The sequence below is a fragment of the Monodon monoceros genome, unplaced genomic scaffold (genome assembly GCF_005190385.1).
Source record: "Monodon monoceros isolate NGI ecotype Baffin Bay Population unplaced genomic scaffold, NGI_Narwhal_1 Super_Scaffold_5, whole genome shotgun sequence".
Classification (NCBI taxonomy): Eukaryota; Metazoa; Chordata; class Mammalia; order Artiodactyla; family Monodontidae; genus Monodon; species Monodon monoceros.
Window position 1 is genome coordinate 31403061 of NW_021703782.1, and position 20292 is coordinate 31423352.

Genomic DNA, 20292 nt, shown 5'->3' on the forward strand with positions numbered 1-20292 from the left:
CGTCTTTTTGTATCTTTTTTACTTTGATATAATTTCAAACTTATAGAAAACTTTCAAGAATAACAAAAACTCTCATCATTTAATCAGATTCACCATTAACATAATGCCTCATTTGCTTTATTTATTCTCTCTCATCTCATATACATTTACATGCTGCTTTGTTTCTGAACCATTTGGGAATAAATACAGACATCATACTCCTTTATTCCTACATACTCCAATGTCTATTTCGTGAGGATGTTCTCTTGCATAACAACAGTATCATTATCAAGATGAGGAAATTTAAGATTGTTACATTACTATGACCAAAATTCAAATTTGGTCAATTGTCCCTACATTGTCCTATAAATTATAACAAACCTTTCCCTTGGTCCAGGACTCACTCCAGGATGATGTGTTGCATTTATCTGTCAAATATTTTTGGTATTCTGTAATCTGGAATGGTCCTCTGGCTTGTTTGTCTTTTATGACCATAACAATTTTGAGGAATACAGGCCAGTTATTTTATAAAACGTCCCTCAATTGGCCCTAATGTCTTTCTGATTAGACTCAGATTATACATTTGGGACAGTAATACCACAGAAATGATGTTGTGTCCTGCTCAGTGCATCTTATCAAGAGGCACAGAATGTCACTTTTCCCCATTTTTGCTGACCGTTTGGGTAAGGTCGTGTCTTCCAGTTTTCACCATTATAAAGTTCTCATATTCTTTTTCTTTGATTAATATGTAATTTGTGGGGAGACACTAAGAGACATGTAAATGTCCTTCTCATCAAATTCTGCCAGCCACTAGCTTTAGCATCCATTCATGATTCTTGCCATCATGGTAGCAAAATGGTGAAGAAAACATATTTGAGTTTTCTCTTTCTCATTTCTCTCTTTCTCATATATCTCCTTTCCAGAGATTGCAATCTTTTTTTCCAGTAGCAGCCTTATTTAGCTGACCATCCCACCCACCATTCCCTCACAAACTGTGTCTTGTTTTCTCATCTGTGAAAAGGGACAAAGAATGTTTCCCCTAGGTTGCCTTTTGGAGCAGCTGCTGGTAGGTTTGCCCTGGAATCTTGAGTGTATGCGTTCTTCCTACACAGCACCAGGCACTTATCATGCGATACCATATCAAACCCACCCAGCAGGCCTGTTATAATGTAGGCACAACTATGAACCTCGTTTTGCAGGTAACAACAGATGTTTAGAGAGGATACCTGTGAGTAACTTGCCTGAGGTTCCAGCTAGTTAGCTTTAGTAAAAGGCAGAGCCTGGGTTGGCAGCTAGACTGAGTCCAGAGCCTACGTGCTTAACTGCTACCTTATACTCATCCAAAGCAGACTCATGGCTTGCTCGTGGCAGGGACGAGAGTAGGATGAGCTGGGCAAGGTGCCTGGGGTGCAAAATTTAAGAAGGCTCTCACTCTCAGGTCCTGACCCTGTGCCCGCATGATACTGACAGTGAGTGTCCCCTTAAAATGTGCACCCTAGGCTCACTTCGCCCTCCTCCAAGCCCTGGTTCTTGGGGAGGGCTGGACAGTGGGAATTGGCCTCCGTCACAGTTCATTGTACAGCTCACATATATTCCTGGGATACCTGGGAAGGTAGGGATTTCCAGTTTTTCCCTTTGGTCAATGGACAAACTATTCAGCCTTGAGCCTGATCCGTTCTAAGCAATGCTAAGCACAGAGACTACGATGAGTACCATCCCTGCCCTCCTATAGCTTGCAGGTCTAAGCATTCACTTCCAGGGGAATCAATATGACAGGTCAACACTTGGGCCTTCTTAAGAATCACCTTGGGCTTCCCTGGTGGCGCAGTGGTTGAGAGTCCGCCTGCTGATGCAGGGGACACAGGTTCGTGCCCCGGTCCTGGAAGATCCCACATGCCGCGGAGCGGCTGGGCCCGTGAGCCATGGCCGCTGAGCCTGTGCGTCCGGAGCCTGTGCTCCACGACGGGAGAGGCCACAACAGTGAGAGGCCCGCGTACCGCAAAAAAAAAAAAAAAAATCACTTCAACGTGCATTGGCACATTTTTTGTGGATTTCAAAGTACACAAATGGATTAAACTCTGCTGTCTTGACAACCTCATTGTTTTCCCTTTTCATTAATCTTTTTGCATTTATCTTGGTTATGGTTTGCTTTCCCCACTAACAGAATGAATACTTTGGGGTATTAACTCAGTTGTGCTTCCCTTGGGCTTTATTTCCTTTCAGAACTTAGCTCTTGACAGGACCAGGTTTCAGAAGCATGGGCTCAAATTACAACGTTGCCACTTAGTACTTATGTTCTTGGAAAAGTCAGTGTGTCCCCTGAGACTCAAGTGTTTCATTGGTCCACCAACGTGCCAAGATCATCTTTCCCAGGATTCTGAGTAAAGTGATACAGACGCCAAGTAATCTTAAATCACAGGTGCCATTACCCAGGCAGCAGATGCTGTGCCTGGCCTTTCCTAGTACCAACTGTATAGTGGAGGTGTTGGAAAGCAAAATCTAACTACAAAGGTGATTTTGTTGGAAAAACATCCCAAAGTATTTTCTATTTCAAATACACATTATTGCTTTTTTTCTTTCTTGGATGATCTGAAAAATTCAAGTTGGTTAATCAGATTAAGCTTTGCAGCCATCCCAGGATTACATTTTTTGTTTATTAAACTACTTCAAGATGTATTAAAACAATGTTATTCTGTAGTACGTGAAATGTCCTTCCAGGGAGGACAGTGGGAGCAGAGAAAAATTATGAAACATATAATACATTGTTCTCAACGTGGGACAATTTTTTAAAATTAATTTTACTCTTTTTGGAAACACTGTCACCAAAAGGAAAAGAATGACCTCACTATAGAACTACATGTATGAAGCAAGACCTACTATCATGTATTTATAATTTTTTTTACTTTCACATTTTTAATAAATTTGAAGGGGGTAGGGAGGTTTTTCATTAATGGGTTGGTATATATACAGCCCATGGGTCTTTGGTCTAAAAGCCAACTCTTAGGGAATGGAATAGGACATAGAAATCATTTGATTAAAAAGTCTAGTGATTCGGTTGCTACGCAATGGTTGCAAAGTTTAAAACTGAGTTTGAGGGACCCTGCAATGAAAATAGCTCAGACACAGAGGAGTTAAGAAACAGTTTCTCAGGCCTTGGCTCAGTTATTCCTTACAAATAACGATTCTGCATGACTAGGGAATGATTTAATATGCAGTCTTGGAAAGTTGAAAGGTGATTTTTCTGGTCACAATTTCTATTTCCAAATAGGGCAAAATGAGCCATCGCTTCTACCAAGGTACCATCATTTCTAGTGATAGTCCCATGAATCAAGTTAATTCTTGTGCTGCCAGGAAAGTCGGAATTTTCATTAGTTCTAAAAGCTCTTAACCATAGGTTTCAGATAGGTAGCATTTTAAGTTAAGACTTCTCTGGAAATGACCATCTTTTTTTTTGCATTTTAGCATCCAAGTTGTATGTGCAATTTGCTCTAATTAGGTCTCAATTTTTCCTATTAGCTGTTATTGCTGGAGAATGAAATGGGCAGGTCATTGTGTCTTTTAATCAACGCTGTAGTGTGATCTTGCTTGCACCATGACCTGCTCTCAAACATGCTTGTATCTTTTCAAACATACTGTCTGTAGCCTAGGGGCAGAGAAAACATAGGACTGTTGCATTTTAAAAGGTTCATATAACAGTATCTGCAAGAATGTCAGACATTTGAGTTACGTTTCTGCAATTACAACCATAAGTACAAGAATGAAGGTTTTTCTTTTTCTCTGGACAATAAGGATCCTCCCTAACCTTAAACTAGATTGAGTCTTGAGCAGCCATAGACAATACATAAATGAATGGGCATGTTTGTGTTCCCATAAAATTTCATTTATGGACACTGAAATTTGAATTTCATAGGGTTTATTTGTATCATGAAATAGTCATCCTTTCGATTTTTTTCAACCATTTTAAAAGCTAGAAACCATTCTTAGCTCTGGGGCTGCATAAAAACAGGCAGCAGGCTGGGTTTAGCTCTTGAGCTGAGTTGTAGTTTGCTACAGTAAGTGGCAGAGTCAGGATTTGAACCCAGGCAGTATGGGTCCAGTGAGCTCTTAACATATATATTATATATTATATTATATGTAATACATATATGTTAACATATATATATATTCAATATGATGATAATGATAGTAAATCACGCTCTTTATAGAAAATCTAGCAAAGGATGAAAGAGAAAATAGCAACCACCCACAAAACCACAACCCAGAAATAACCACTAGTAATATTTGATGTTTTCTTTCCATTCTTTTGTCTACTATATGCAGTATTCAGTTTATAAATTTTAGTTTTTCACTTATAAACATTTTTCACATTTCCACACAGGCCACACAATTATAATAATTAATGGATACGTGAGAGTTCATTTTAAATGTACTAGGGGAAATTGCTATTTTGAAAAAAATCCTACAGCTAATAATTTCATAAATCAAAGAATCTTTTGATTAAGTTGGTCACTTTTCATTTACCTGCCACATCTTTGCATTTCTAGGAGTTGGATTTTTTAAAAGCAACCTTGATTGCAGACAGCAGTAAAAAGGCTTTGGAATCCACCAGACCTGAATTTGACTTCTCACTGACACTTTATTGGCCAAATGGCCCTGGGCAAACCGTCAGTTTTTGTTAATCTGAGGTGTTAACTGAGGTGATGTTCAGGGACACCTCAGTTTTCCCTTGTTCCGAAGAGAAACCAAGACCACTATATATAATGTCCCAAGCAGGGACCGAGCGCAGAATTCTGCTCACTTGGTAGCAGCCAGTACTTATGTTCCCTGCCACCAACCACTCCCAGTGCCCAGCACCAGCACAGGAAATAGATTCCTTCCCTCAACACTGTAGAGAAAATGTCCTTTTCTGTTTTGAGCGGCAGGAGTCTTCTTCCTGGAGTGTAAATGGGCCCGCGGGAATGAGTATAAGAAGAAGGATTAATGAGGTGGGTGGACCTGATCTGGAAGTGCCCACCCCGCCCCTTGCCACTCCTGCCTCAACCCAACCAGGAGACTTTGGTCAAAGTTTCCAAACTGAAGCAGTGTCCAGGTTCCTACAATAGCAGGTGGCACCCTGACCTAAGCAGAGGCAGTGTTCTATTTCACAGGTACAGGGGATCTCCAGCCCAAACATCTGAAAAGAATTCGGAGCCCAGCCAAATCCATGAGCAGCAAAAACTCTTTGGAGCTGCAGAGGACGGCAGCACTCACAGCCGAGGGCTGCAGCAACACTGGCTTTCAGGTGAGCAGACCTTTCCTCTTGTTTAAGACCAAGTAAATGGAAGTAATGCTCTTTCCTTGCCTTTCTGGCAAGTTTCTTAACTACAGCAGAGGGCTTCTTGGAACGCAATAAGATTTTTAGTGGCACTCTTTAAGCCTATTATTTTTCCTTCTTGGGTTCTTCTCAGGTTGACAAACCTGAAAAGTCTCTTAACCGAAACTGTTTTGGTCCCTGCCACTTAAAGACAAGATTGTCCTCTCCTACTTGTGTTTAGGGCTCATATGGCACAGATATAGTTTTGTTTTGTTTTTTTATGTATTTATTTATTTATTTTTGGCTGTGTTGGGTCTTCATTGAGGTGCGTGGGCTTCTCCTTACGTTGGCTTCTCTTGTTGCAGGGCACGGGCTCTAGAGCGCAGGCTCGGTAGTTATGGCGCACGGGCTTAGTTGCTCCGCGGCATGTGGGATCTTCCCGGACCATGGCTTGAACCCGTGTCCCCTGCGTTGGCAGGCGGATTCTTAACCACTGCGCCACCAGGGAAGTCCACAGATATAGTATTTACCTACAGACATTTTCCCAAAGAACTGGTGAGAGGGGAAGAATGGGGAAGAATCCAGATCCTGGATGTAGTTAGCACCTCAGGGTCCCTTTCTCTTAAACCAGGTCTCAGAGCCCCTGTCAGATGGTGGCCTGGGTACCTGCCCTGCTGCAGGGGGCAGGTACCCAAATCATCTCATGTCATCATCCAAAACTCACTGAGTGATTAACACTGCTTGGCCCAGGGCTAGGTACCACAGAAGTCCTGTCACCATAAATCACCAGGCTTTTATCTGACTGGGTCTGGGATGGGAATTTTTCGGGGCTGTACCCAAGTATACTTCTTTTTTTTTTTTTTTAAAAGCACTGAAGTAGCTTACTTCCTTGCCTCGAATTAGAATGAAATATATATTTTTAAAAATTTATTTATTTATCTATTTTTGCTGTGTTGGGTCTTCGTTTCTGTGCGAAGCGGCGGCCACTCTTCATCGCGGTGCGCGGGCCTCTCACTATCGCGGCCTCTCTTGCTGCGGAGCACAGGCTCCAGACGCGCAGGCTCAGTAATTGTGGCTCACGGGCCTAGTTGCTCCGCGGCACGTGGGATCTTCCCAGACCAGGGCTCAAACCCGTGTCCCCTGCATTGGTAGGCAGACTCTCAACCACTGCGCCACCAGGGAAGCCGCCAAGTATACTTCTTTTCCTAACCTGACACTCAACATGGGAAGCTCACATGAGCAGGTGTCAGCAATCTCTTGGGCTTCAGCTTCAATAAACAGGCAAAACAAATGTTTAGGCACTAACAAAGAAAGGAACAAGGAAGGTAAAAGGGCTTTGACTCAAGTTGACTCAAGTCCTGAGTCTTCTACTCACAAGTTATTGTAACTTCCTTGATCTTCGGTTTAGTTATCTGTGCATGTGTCACAGTCATGCTTATCTCATAGATTATAAGTATAGGGGATGAAAAATCTTACCCTCTACCCTCTAATGTTCAGTTCCTAAGGTCTGTGAATTAAACTGACAAATGGCAGATAAACAGGAGCAAAGGCATATTAATAAAAATATTTATTAATATTTTTAATCTTTTGTACACATAAAAGTGACAGAAAAGAAGGCTTCACAGGAAAGAAGGGAACATCCCAAAGAAGCATAAGACTCAGAGGCTTATATACTATTTTAAAAAGGAGATAAGGGCTTCCCTGGTGGCGCAGTGGTTGAGAGTCCGCCTGCCGATACAGGGGACACGGGTTCGTGCCCCGGTCTGGGAAGATCCCACATGCCGCGGAGCGGCTGGGCCCGTGAGCCATGGCTGCTGAGCCTGTGCATCCGGAGCCTGTGCTCCGCAACGGGAGAGGCCACAACAGTGAGAGGCCCGCGTACCGGAAAAAAAAAAAAAAAAAAAGGAGATAAATTGTGGAGAAGTGACTAGACAAAGGAAAGAGTGGTTGGGCTCTTAGGGCAAATAAATTGTGGGAAAGTGATGAGGAAATATATGGAGGTAACTACTGGAAGATAAGGTTTGACCATGAGGTATCTCCTCGCCATTTCTGTCTCCAGTGACTATGGTTGTTCTTTGTCTGTTATGGGAGAGGGCAACACTCGCACGAGGGAAAATTATGCCCTGTTTTTAAGCAGATAGAGGAAGAGAAGAGATATCTTCTAAGAATTATTTTGAACTGAAGGCAGACACAGAAAGAGCTCTCGGCTCTTCCTCTATCTGCTTAAATATGGCATATTTAAGCCAAAGTGGCATATTTGGAGTGGCATATCCTGATCGCCATCATAAGTGAGAAAAAAGCATAAAGCAGGGAGCCTTTTCTGATTCAAAAGAATGGAAGGGTTGGAGTGGGATAAAGGGTCAAAGTGAATATGGCAGCAAGAGAAAGGCATCTGCAGTGGAGAAGGGTGCCTGTTGCCAGCAGCTGGCTGCCCATGGTCAGTGAGCAAGACACAGAGCCCCTGAAAGCCGCCCTGTTTTCTATCCCTCACACTCTTCTCCCGCAGCAGAGCATCTCCAGGCCTCAGGGTGCAGAGCAGTGCCTCTCAAACCCCGCAGAGTACCACACACCAGCACCAACAAGCGTTGACCAGGTTATTCGTCCAGTGCTTCTCCTTCAACGAGAATTTCCAGAGACATGTATTTACTCAGCAAGATTGTTAACTGCCCCCTGGATGTGGCCACTGCTAGAGAGGGAGACGAGTTCAAGAAGGAATAATATGCTAATCTTGCATCACAGATGTTCGGAGAACATCAGTTAGAGCTTAACGGTGGGCAGGGATTTCCCAGTTGAACAGGGAGGGGTGTCAGCAGAGCATCACAAATAAAGAGAACTGTCTGTACCCAGGCCCAGGGGCCTGAAACAGCCTGTGTGCTTGGGGTAGAGAAGATGCGGACCTGGGGCTGGGGAGTAGGGAAAGGGGGCAGGCTGGCGTCAGATCACGTGGCCTAGGCATTTGAGAAGAAAGCAATCAACATCTACACTCTCGGGAATTCCCTGGAGGTCCAGTGGTTAGGACTCCACACTTTCACTGCTGAGGGCCCAAGTTCAATCCCTGGTGGGGGAACTAAGATCCCGCAAGCCACGCAGAGCAGTCAAAAAAAAAAAATCTACACTATCAAATCATTAAAGGACTCTACTAGCCCTGTTAAAGATGGACAAAAAATGGAAAGAGATTTGTGTGTGGTTGGGACACCAGTTAGGAGGTTAGTGTGATGATCAGAAGTAGGTTAGAGGCGGTGGAAACTGACGCAGGGGGAAAGTACTTGTGCTCCTAAGAGGCCACTGCGTGGGATTGGGCAGAAGTCAGGGTGAGGAGTCAGAGCTGCTCTGCCTGTGAATATTTCCACATCCTCCTCTGTAATATATGCAAAAAATACATGTAATATATGTTTTTAAAAATGCTGTCTTAGTTCACTCAGGCTGCTGTAACAAAATATCTCGGACTGGGTGGCTTATAGACAGAAACATATTTTTCACAGTTCTGGAGGCTGGGAGGTCCAAGATCATGGCATCAGCAAATTCTATGTCTGGTGAGGGCCCCGTCCTCACATGGCCAAAAATGCAAGGGAGCTCTCTGGGCTTTTGTCTGTTTGTTTGGCCGCACTGCACAGCTTTGGATCTTAGTTCCCCGACCAGGAATTAAACCCGTGCCCTCAGCAGTGAAAGCGTGGAGTCCTAACCACTGGGACTAACCATGGAGTCCTAACCACTTCCCTGGGACCACCAGGGGAGTCCTCTGGGGTCTTTTATATAAAGGCACTAAACCCATTCATGAAGGCCCTTCCCTCATGACCTAATCACCTCCCAAAGGCCCCACCTCCTAATACACCATGCGGGGCATGACATTTTCAAAACAGGAATTTGGCGGGGGGCGTGGTGTGTGGACACAAACGTTCAGACCGTAGCAAGTGCCTAGCACAGTGTGAACATAGTAACAGTAGCTCTTGGTGCCAGGACAGGTTAAAGTCCACATTTCTAGCTTGAGTTGGAAGTGATTCCCTTTACGTATATAGGAAATCTAGGAATCGGGTTGGAGCAAGGAAAAGAATGACTTCATTTTGAGGCTGCTGGTTGAAATTATGAGGCTGAACATCCAGATACAGATATAAATGGAGCAGGAAGCTTTAGGCACACCTGCACCTGGAGCCTGGAAGGGGACATTGTACGTTTGGGGGCTGTTAGCACAGAGGTGGCCAGGGTGTGGACGAGACCACTGGGAGGGAAACCTGGGAAGTGCCAGTGTTTCAGGAGCAGCAAAGTCAGAGAAGTCAGAGGATGAAACAGAGAAGCCAGAGGGAGAGAGAGGACAGAACCAGAGGAGGGAAGGTCTGGGGAAGCAGAGGGGAAAGAGAACCACAAGGTGAACAGCAAAGACCCCTCCACGGTATGGAAGAGACACGTTCATCTGATTTGCTAATTAGGATATTACTGGTGACCGGGGCTGAGGGCCGGGACAGTCTGTGTTATAAGTGGGAGTTAAGAGACTGGAGAAAACGAGGACAGAAAGGACATTCCCCTGGCAGAGAGGAGAGGAGAGAAGAGGGACAGGCTCAGGAGAGGCAAGATGGAAATTGTAGGCAGGGTTTTTCTTATCATTGTAAATTATGACATGCAGAAAAACACATAAAACCAAATAGACAACATATTATAAAGTGCGACCCAGATCAAGAAATAGGACATTGCCATCCCTCAGCTCGGACACCCCTGCCCTGCACATTCTGTTCAACTGCCCCCCTCCCTCAGGCATAACGAGGTTCCCAACTTTGTGGTAACTACTTCGCCGTTTTGCCTTATGCCTTAACTTCTAATTATGAATCCTTAAACACTGCCTTTACCTGTTTTTGAACTTTATATAAGTAGAAAACCTCAAAAAAATTATTTGCTTCTTTTAGAACATTTATATGGAATTAGGTAAGATGAATCATTTTGTATCTGGCTTCTTTTGCCAGATATTTTATATTTCTAAGATTCAGCCATAGTACTGTGTGTAACCAGAGTTCATCCAATTTCCTTGATACACAGTATTCTCTGTCAATACTACACAATTTATCTATTTTACTGTCAGTGGACTTTGCCTCGTTAAGTTTGGAGCTTTGGGGAACTTCAAAATAACAAAGGCAGCTATGAATATTCTTGTACCTGTCTCCTGGTGAATAACACTTGTATTTTGGGGTTATACGTAGGAGTGGAATTACTAGGTCATTGGGAATACATATACACTTTCAACTTTGATAATAATTCCAGACTGGTTTCCTAAGTGGTTTTACCAGTTTATACTCCCATCCACAGAGTGTGAGTTCCTATTACTTCATAGCCTCAACAACATTTATCGGGTTTGTTAATTTCAGTGATTCTGGTAGGTGTATAGTCATATATTAGGGAGGTTTGATTTTAATTTTCTTGTGTTATTGGCCATTAGATTCCTACTTTATGAAATACTTGCTCAAGTCTCTTGTCTATTTTCTCTACTGGATTTTGTCTTTTCCCTATTGATTCGAAAGAGTTCTCTTTCAAAATGAAAGTCTTCTATCACTCTGAAGCTTTCGCTCTTTAACAGTTTGATAAACAAAAGTTAATTGTATTGTGGCCCCATTTATCAGGTGTTTGTTTTATATATCCTGTTTAAGAAATCACTTTCTACCCTGCAAGATCATGAAGATGCCCTCTCATATTTTCTATAAACTTGTTCTTGCTTTCTACATTGAGGCCTCTAGTCCCTCTGAAACTGATTTTTATGTATAGTGTAAGATGAGAGTCAAGTTTTCTGTGTTTCTACATGGACATTCAATTATTTCACCATCACTTTAAAAGGAAAAATCTTTTCTTCACTTGACAAATACCACAAATTCCAAGAGTCTATCTTTGGGGTAAGTTTTTTTAGAATAGGGCAACTGAAAGATTTTTTTCAAACTCAAAGAAGGGGAAAGGATCCAGAGAAAAGGAAGAGATGAAATTGACAGCAGGAGAGGTGGGATAAAACTCAGAACTTCTAACGGTGAAAATCCAGGCAAGTTTTTTTTTTTTTTTTTGCGGTACGCGGGCCTCTCTCTGTTGTGGCCTCTCCCGTTGCGGAGCACAGGCTCCGGACGCGCAGGCTCAGCGGGCATGGCTCACGGGCCCAGCCGCTCCGCGGCATGTGGGATCCTCCCAGACCAGGCCAGGAACCCGTGTCCCCTGCATCGGCAGGCGGACTCTCAACCACTGCGCCACCAGGGAAGCCCCCAGGCAAGTTTTTGAACGAACCTCTTTCTTAAAGCATGTCCCTTAGAATCCCAGCACAAGTGTTCTCCTGCCCATGAGTAAACACTGATCTTGCCATGAGTGGCCGTTAGAGGCACAGGGCCCATCCTTGCTCTGACATCGGTTGGGTAGGACCCACTTATGAATGTCCTGAGACAGCCCTAGACTGGAATTGTGCCTCTACTCTACACACACACGGAGGAAGGCCAGCTCACTCCATGATTCACCTGGTGAGCCAGTCAGGTTTGGAGAGATTGTTAAATGGAGCTCAAAATTTGGGAGGTCATATAAGTGCTGGAATGTTGGCATAGACTTTGAACCCAGATTCTTTGAATATATAAGTTCTGAGGTTGGAAGAGTGCTGTTTCTTCAACACATTAATCAGGGAGATCAGCATGAATCACACTCAGATAACTGAGTATGTTTTCACGTAGCTCAGGACAAGCTTGGCTAGAGCTATCTAGATGCTTTTTTTTTCCCCACAAGTAAATTAAGACACAGAAAATACATGATAATAGAGTTGCCATATGACCCTGCAATCCCACTCCTGGGTGTATATCTGGACATAAGTATAATTCAAAAAGATACATGTACCTCTATGTTCATAGCAGCACTATTTACAATAGCAAGACAGGGAAGCAGTCTAAATGTCCATCAACAGATGAATGGTAAAAAATGATGTGGTACATATATACAATGGAATATTACTCAGCCACAAAAAAGAAGGAAATAATGCCATTTGCAGCAACATAGATGGACCTAGAGATTATCATCCTAAGTGAAGTAAATCAGACAGAGAAAGACAAATATATGATATCACTTATATGTGGAATCTAAAACAAACGATACAAATGAACTTATTTACAAAACAGAAATAGACTCAGACATAAAATACAAACTAATGAAGAAGTGAAATTGAGTTATTTGTAGTGAGGTGGATGGACCTAGAGACTGTCATACAGAGTGAAGTAAGTCAGAAAGAGAAAAACAAATACCGTATGCTAACACATATATGTGGAATCCAAAAAAAAAAAAAAAGATTATGAAGAACCTAGGGGCAGGACAGGAATAAAAAGGCAGACATAGAGAATGGACTTGAGGACATGGGGAGGAGGAAGGGTAAGCTGGGACAAAGTGAGAGAGTGGCATGGACATATATACACGACCAAATGTAAAATAGATAGCTAAAAAAAAAAATAGATGGATAGCTAGTGGGAAGCAGCCACATAGCACAGGAAGATCAGCTTGGTGACTTGTGTCCACCTAGAGGGGTGGGATAGGGAGGGTGGGAGGGAGGGAGATGCAAGAAGAAAGTGATAGGGAACATATGTATATGTATAGCTGATTCGCTTTGTTATAAAGCAGAAACTAACAAACACACCATTGTAAAGCAATTATACGCCAATAAAGATGTTAAAAAAAAAAAACAAAAAACTTATGGTTACCAAAGGGGAAAAGGGCGGGGAGGGAGGGATAAATTAGGAGTTTGGGATTAACAGATACAGACTACTATATATAAAATAGATAAACGATAAGGACCTACTGTACAGCATGGGGAATTATATTCAATATATTTTAATTACGTATAACAAAATAATCTGAAAAAGAATATATGTATAGAACTGAATCACTTTGCTGTACACCTGAAACTAACAAAACATTGTAAATCAACTATACTTTAATAAAAAAACAAAAAATAATGTGGCAATTCTGGAAAACAGATACATCCCCGTTTCTCCAGGCTTTATTGTTGTTGCTGTTTGTTGCTGTTGTCATTATTGTTACTATTTGTTTCTTTAGTGAATTAACTGAAATAATTTTATGTAGTCTGCATTTATTGTCATGTGTGGCCACTAAAGTCTCTGCTCAGTTAGTTTAAGGATCTGATATAAATTCCCAAGTGGCTGGAACCAATAAATCTCCCAGGCTCTGTGTGCCTGCTGGGGAGATTGCCTTCAGTGCTCCGGCAAGCTGGCTACAGTTCTATGTTTACTTTACTCCCTGCTTCTGTTGAGTTTCAACATCAGCCAGAGATGAGAACTTTGATTTTTCTCAGGTCTTTCTCAAGCATGAACATGACTCCGGGCATGTCCCTGGGCTTCTAATTTCCCAGGAATATCAGAGCGTTTCAAAGTCCCTTATGGATATCTCATTCCCCAGCTTTTCCTTTAAATTTTTGTTTATCTTGTTTTCTCCAACTGTTATCACCACCTCAGGCAGCCGCCTACCTTAAACCATTGCCCCCAGGAAAATAGCACTGGGTGAACTCTAACTCAGATTAAATAAAGACATGCCTTGTGAGTGGGATTTTCTGAGGAACTGCAAGACAGGTCAAATAATGGCAGTTATCTTGGAATTGGACTTTGGGAGAGTGACAACCCTATTTTGCCTCATTATTTACCCATTAATATGAGACAAGGCTCTCTGCACCATGAAAAAGTGTCACAGTCCAAAAGGGGCCAAGAGAGGCATAACAGCTCCCCTTCTGGACCACCCAGTTGCCTTATTTTGCTGACCTGCTCAGCTTTGGAAATGTACCAATCATTTTACCCTGTCAGTCACATCACTTTATAAGTTTGCTAGCTTTTAAATAATTTTTTTAAAGTATTTATTTATTTGGTTGCATCAGGTCTTAGTTGCGGCAGGCGGGCTCCTTACTTGCGGCTCAAGGGCTCCTTAGTTGCAGCGCACCAGCTCCTTAGTTGCTGCTCGCAAGCTCCTTAGTAGTGGCATGTGAAATCTTAGTTGCGGCATGCATGCAGGATCTAATTCCCGGACCAGGGATCAAACCCGGGCCCCCTGCACTGGGAGCACAGAGTCTTAACCACTGCACCACCAGGGAAGCCCCAAGAATGTTTATTTTTCTAATTCTCATTACTGCATTCTGAGTTTCTCATCCACTCAAGTCCTTCGGTTCAGGAACACTTACAAGGAGGAAGTTGGTTAGAGAGCACTGGTCTGACTTGTGCAGCCAGGGAGGTTTGAAACAAAGTAATTGCTTAATTACTTAATTGCTTAATTGAGGACTGGTCAGACCCAGGCAGATGAAGCAGCTGGGGAGCAAAGGTTTAGGCACAGGTTATGTTGGAGTCAGCAAGGCAGGGCATAAAGTCAAGAGAAGATATTTCTAGGAGCCAGCAAATGTGAGGCTTTCTGTTGACCCACACAGCCGCTTCCTTGTTCCCCTGCAGAGCATGAGGTCTTGAGGTCAGGGAAGAGGGAAGGAAGAAGTGGGAAAGGAAGAATTTAGAAAAGCACACGTGGGAGTAAGTACTGTGCTCCAAGTACTGACCATAGCGTATGTGGTTCTGACCTTGGCTGCAGATGGCAAGGGGCCTCTTGTTAAGGAGGAAGTGGGAGAGGGAGGAAAGGGGTGAGCTCCTGAAAAAAGCCAGACAGTTGGTGGGTGGGTGGGAAAGTGAGGGTGACAGCAGGGCACAGACACTGAGACTGAAAGCTACATACTAAGTCATTACGAGGAGGGCAAAAAACCCCTTGGGTTGAGGCTTCAGAGCCAGGCTGCCAGGTCCGCCATTTAGGCAAGTGACCTAACCTCTATGCCTATTTCTTCATCCCAAAATAGGTACTAACACCCTGCAACATAAGACTTTTGGGAGATTAATGTAAAGCACTAGTACCTAGCAAGTGCTCAAGTATCAGCAACTATTATTTAAACCATTTACGTGGGGAGGCTGTTTTGGTGCAGGCCAAACCAAATTTTCAACTCCAGGTGTGAAGTCTGTCTCTTCTCATAGCAAATACTGGAATCCACTGATAGAAAAACTGTGAGAGATGCCAACATGCAGATCTGAATTGTTACCATGTCAACTGAACGTAAAACCTCATGTCCCTGAGGTCTCCAGCACACTGGAGAGCTCGGCCCTCAACACCTGTCTCTCTTCAAAGCACTGTAGAAAGTTATTTACAGATATTCTGGTTCATTTTGATTCATGTTCTATTTAATCAAATGAATTTCTTTTAAAATTTTTATACACTGTTAAGTTTATTTGATGTGTTTCTAGCACTTAATTACTTAATTAGTACTCCCTGGAAAGAAGTGCTTGATGGCTAAGGTGACTTTAGAAATCACCAAAAAGTAAATTTTTTCCAACTGTGAGCAAATTCAAATGCCTATGACATAACGATGTGCAACTGACTTGTATAAAATACTCCAGTTCTAAGTAAGGATAATACTTAGAAATAAATGACCGTAACGCCCCACAATAAAATAAGAATCAGATAGGCACTACTGACTCAGGCTTTATCCTGCAGGTGATTCAGGCTTTGGCATAAAACATACCTTTCTTCCCCACTCCCACACCTCATGGCTTGAGGGATCTTAGTTCCCGGACCAGGGATCGAACCTGGGCCCCCTGTAGTGGAAGCTCAGAGTCCTGGACCACCAGGGGATTCCCTAAAACACTCCTTTACATAAAGAGGGCTGGAGAGTGGCTGAAGCAGGAACCAAAAGTAGACTTGGAGTCGATTTCACTGAACTTGCAGGAAGGTCCCAAGTTGTAATACCCACTGTATAAACCAATGGTTGCAAACGCAAAGCAGGATTTTGAATAGCTTAGGGGCTATTCAAGATAATACAAGATGAAGTTACAAGATGAAGGTGTCATTAATGATATCTGATGTCTTTTGACACCACCTGTATCTCTCCTTCCCTATTTCCCTTTTCTTCCTTCTTATTCTGTAGTACTCCAATAAGAGACTTTAATAAAAGCTGAAGCCATGTCTTCTGCTCTTAATTTTAGAAATAAAATTAAGAAATAAATTTAAATATTAGAAATAAGTCTTTCAGTGACTAATCTGACTAAATTGCTTCACAGACAAGTGTTATTACATCCTTCATAGCTTTTGTATATTATAAATATTAGACAGCGTAAATTTCTTAATCTTTTGATCTTTGGCTGACAGGAGGCCTACAGAAAGAAGACCACCACCAGCCTTGTGGCCTATGGTGAAAGCATTTTTATAAACAAAACACAATCTACAGTCACCTCACCATCTGAATTTTTTTTTCTTTTTTTTGCGGCACGCGGGTCTCTCACTGCCGGGGCCCCTCCTGCTGCGGAGCACAGGCTCCGGACGCGCAGGCTTAGCACCCATGGCTCACGGGCCCAGCCGCTCCGCGGCATGTGGGATCTTCCCGGACCGGGGCACGAACCTGTGTCCCCTGCATCAGCAGGCGGACTCTCAACCACTGCGCCACCAGGGAAGCCCTCACCATCTGAATTTTGATCCCTTCAGACAGACTGGAGATTTGCCTACTAAAACAAATCAGAGAAGGAAATGAGAGTAAGAAGAATCTTAATTTCGACGAGAAATTCAAAGGGATTTTATCCTTGTTTATTAATTTTTTTCTCAACTGTAGGAAGATGTTTTCCTTATAAGAGCACCTCCGGTTCCCCTGTGACTAAATGGGTTGCATCTTTGGAATGTCAGACACAGCCACGTTTATTCCAGTTAACCCATAGAAGTAGTACCTTGAACTTTTTAATAGTCCTTATACCGACTATAATTAATGATTAAATAATTTATGATTGACAGCTTTTCCTCTAAACTCCGTGAGAACAGGGACTGTAATGCAATGCCTTGTAACTAATACAGTGTCTATGCCATAGTAGGTGCACAGTAAGTTTTATTAAAGGAATGAATGAGAATGCTTGGGATGGAGTCCCAAGGAACTATATGTAACATTAAGGGTTGAGTGAAAAGGCTTATACGGTACAGGAGAAGGAGAAGTACAGATGGTAGGAAAGAACTAGCAAAATGTGATCACAGAAGTCAGGGACAAGAATATTTTAAGGAGTAAATGGTCCACTATATATGATGAAAACTGGACTTAGGGAAATGGAAACCATTGATTACTTTAGCAAGGGTGATTTCCATAGTGTGGTAAGAATGAAAGCCATTTTGGCATGGGTTCAAGAGTGAATATGAGGCAAAAAATGGAACCAGTGTCTTGTCTGATCAGGCTGCTATAACAAAATACTACAGACTCAGTAGCTTAAAGACAACAGAAATTTATTTCTGGAGACTGGAAGTCTAAGATCAAGGTGTTAGCATGGTCAGTGTTCTAGTGTGAGCCCTCTTCCTGGTTTAGAGCCAGCACCTTTGAAATTACCATGTCCTCACATGGTAGAAGAGGCTCGGTATCTCTGTGGGCTAACTTTTATAAGGGCACTAATTATTCCCGTTCATGAGTGTTCCACCCTCAAGACTTAAGCAACTCTCAAAGGCCCTACTTCCTAATACCATCATTTTTGGGGGTTAGAGTTTCAACATAATGATTTTTTGTGTGTGTGTGTGTGGTACGCGGGCCTCTCACTGTTGTGGCCTCTCCCGTTGCGGAGCACAGGCTCCGGACGCGCAGGCTCAGCGGGCATGGCTCACAGGCCCAGCCTTTCCGTGGCATGTGGGATCTTCCCGGACCGGGGCACGAACCCGTGTCCCCTGCATCGGCAGGCGGACTCTCAACCGCTGCACCACCAGGGAAGCCCCAACATAATGAATTTTGAGGCGACACAAACATTCAGACAGTAGCAACCAGTAAGTGCAGATAGAAAACTGGTGGGGTTTTTTTGGTTTTTTAAATTTTATTTATTTATTGTTTCTGGCTGTGTTGGGTCTTTGTTGCTGCGTGCGGGCTTTTCTTTGGTTGCGGTGAGCGGGTGCTACTCTTCATTGTGGTTCACCGGCTTCTCATTGCGGTGGCTTCTCTTGTTGCAGAGCACGGGCTTTAGATGCGCAGCCTTCAGTAGTTGTGGCATGAGGGCTCATTGGTTGTGCCTCTCGGGCTCTAGAGCGCAGGCTCTGTAGTTGTGGCACACGGGCTTAGCTGTTCCGCGGCATGCAGGATCTTCCCGGACCAGGGATCGAACCGGTATCCCCTGCACTGGCAGGCGGATTCTCAACCACTGCGCCACCAGGGAAGCCCAGAAAACTGGTTTTTAATGGGAGAAGAATTCTTGGCTTCACATATTAAAAAATTGATAAAGATGCAACTATTAGAAAATCAAGGGAAAAGAGGGTTGAGTAAGGCAGTGCACGGGAAAGCACAGAGCACTGTGTAAGAAGTCCAGATGTTGTCATATTATTGCTGTTAGGATTAGCTTCTCCATGCGTGTCTTGAGACCTCTCCCTCTCAAATGTATAGTAGAAGTTCTTGTGGGAGGGTCTTCAACTATTCAAACAACAGCCTAAGTCAAAGAAAAGCAAAAGAAACAATAACAGGAAATTGGAACCAGGCTGAAATAATCACACATTATCAAGTACAAATATGAAAAACTAAGATAAGAGTGAAAGACAACCCAGCAGGAGAAGGGCAGTGATGTCTCGGAGTGTACAATTCTACATTTATACGACTTTTAGCTAGTTCCAGGATCTGGAAACCACATGTGAAAAAAGGAAAACGAATACATATGTGTTTTTGGAGAAATTTAACTCCACTGTTGGTGATGAGTTGGTTAGTGTGGTGACAGGTCGACCATCCCATTATAAAGTTACATTTCTCTCTTTCTAATTAGTAAGTGATCTGAGCAGTGATTCTTCAGGCTGTGTGAATATCCAGTTCCCCAGCACATTTCACCGCATGGTTTTTGCATCCATTGATGACCCTTTCCTGGATCAATTATTAGTTCAGGAGTTGCAAAATGGTAACTTTCATTTCTTCAGTATTCCTTACCCCACATTGTTTTGAAAAGAATGAACTTCCCTTTTTTTGTCTTTCTCTCTTTTTTGAGTATCGTTGTAGACTAACGTTCCCTTTTATTCAATGTTTTATAATCAATTACCAACATTATTTGTTTCTTCCAACACTTTTTATGAAATTTTTCAAACAAACAGAAAAGTTGAAAGAATTTCATAGTGAACATCACCCACATTCTACAAGTTACATTTTACTATCCTTTATCACAGATTTCTTCATCTATGCTGCCCTCTATCCATCCATCATTCCGTCATATTTATTGACATAAGTTGCAGTTATTATTCACATTTTTTACTTTTTGGTACTCAATTTGTCCCAAATTTGGCCAGTGATCAGAGTATATAAAAATGAGGTCATGTTAATGGTTTTTACCAGGTTCCTGCTTCCAGAATACCAGAATCAGGAGTGGGGCTGAGGGTTGGCCTTCATGGCACCTCTATCTTGCTGCATTAGTGGAATGGCCCAAACAAGTGGACATTGCATGCAGCAACCAATCTCCAGCCTACCTGAGCTTGTCTGGTCTGGCACCAGAATTACATTGGAAGCTAATCTGCATTTCATCTTTTAAATATAACCCAGGACTCTGATCATTTCTGATAGAAAAATACAACCTCTTTTAGAAAAATCGTATGACATCAGCCTCGGACAATTAAGCGGGAAGCTTAACCATCATTCATTTTCTCTTTACTTCAAGAATCTATATGAACCAGATGCTAAGTCCTTTATTCTTGGGCATTTTTTGACTTATCTGACTAGTAGATTTACAGGATGATAATATGGACAGAACCAGAAGTAAAACCAGGACCTCCAATGACAAATAAGAAAAAAAAAAGGTCCATATTCTCTCAGATGTATCCATTTATGGTGGCTTCAAAAATAAGAGATACATCAGGTGGGGAGTGGGCAGGGAAACCTTTCCCATGAGCCTGAGGAGAAAGGGGCACATTCTACTCCACAGACCAAGAGGAGATTGAACTCCATGTTTGAAATGTATGTGACAGATGCTAAAGGGCCCTCACTACATTGAGCTACTAAGTACAAGTAGAAAAAAGAATTTGTA

The 20292-nt window shown here is 42.7% G+C and overlaps 1 protein-coding gene across 1 annotated transcript in view; it reads left to right on the forward strand.

Annotated features, from left to right (window-relative positions):
• The first annotated feature begins 5058 nt into the window (after positions 1 to 5058).
• SLC28A3 (solute carrier family 28 member 3) overlaps positions 5059 to 20292 on the forward strand; it is a 57340-nt gene continuing 42106 nt past the window's right edge. The window contains exon 1 of the mRNA XM_029204031.1: positions 5059 to 5260. Coding sequence (XP_029059864.1) covers positions 5183 to 5260 — 78 coding nt within the window. The 5' untranslated portion in view covers positions 5059 to 5182. The remainder of the gene's footprint in view (positions 5261 to 20292) is intronic.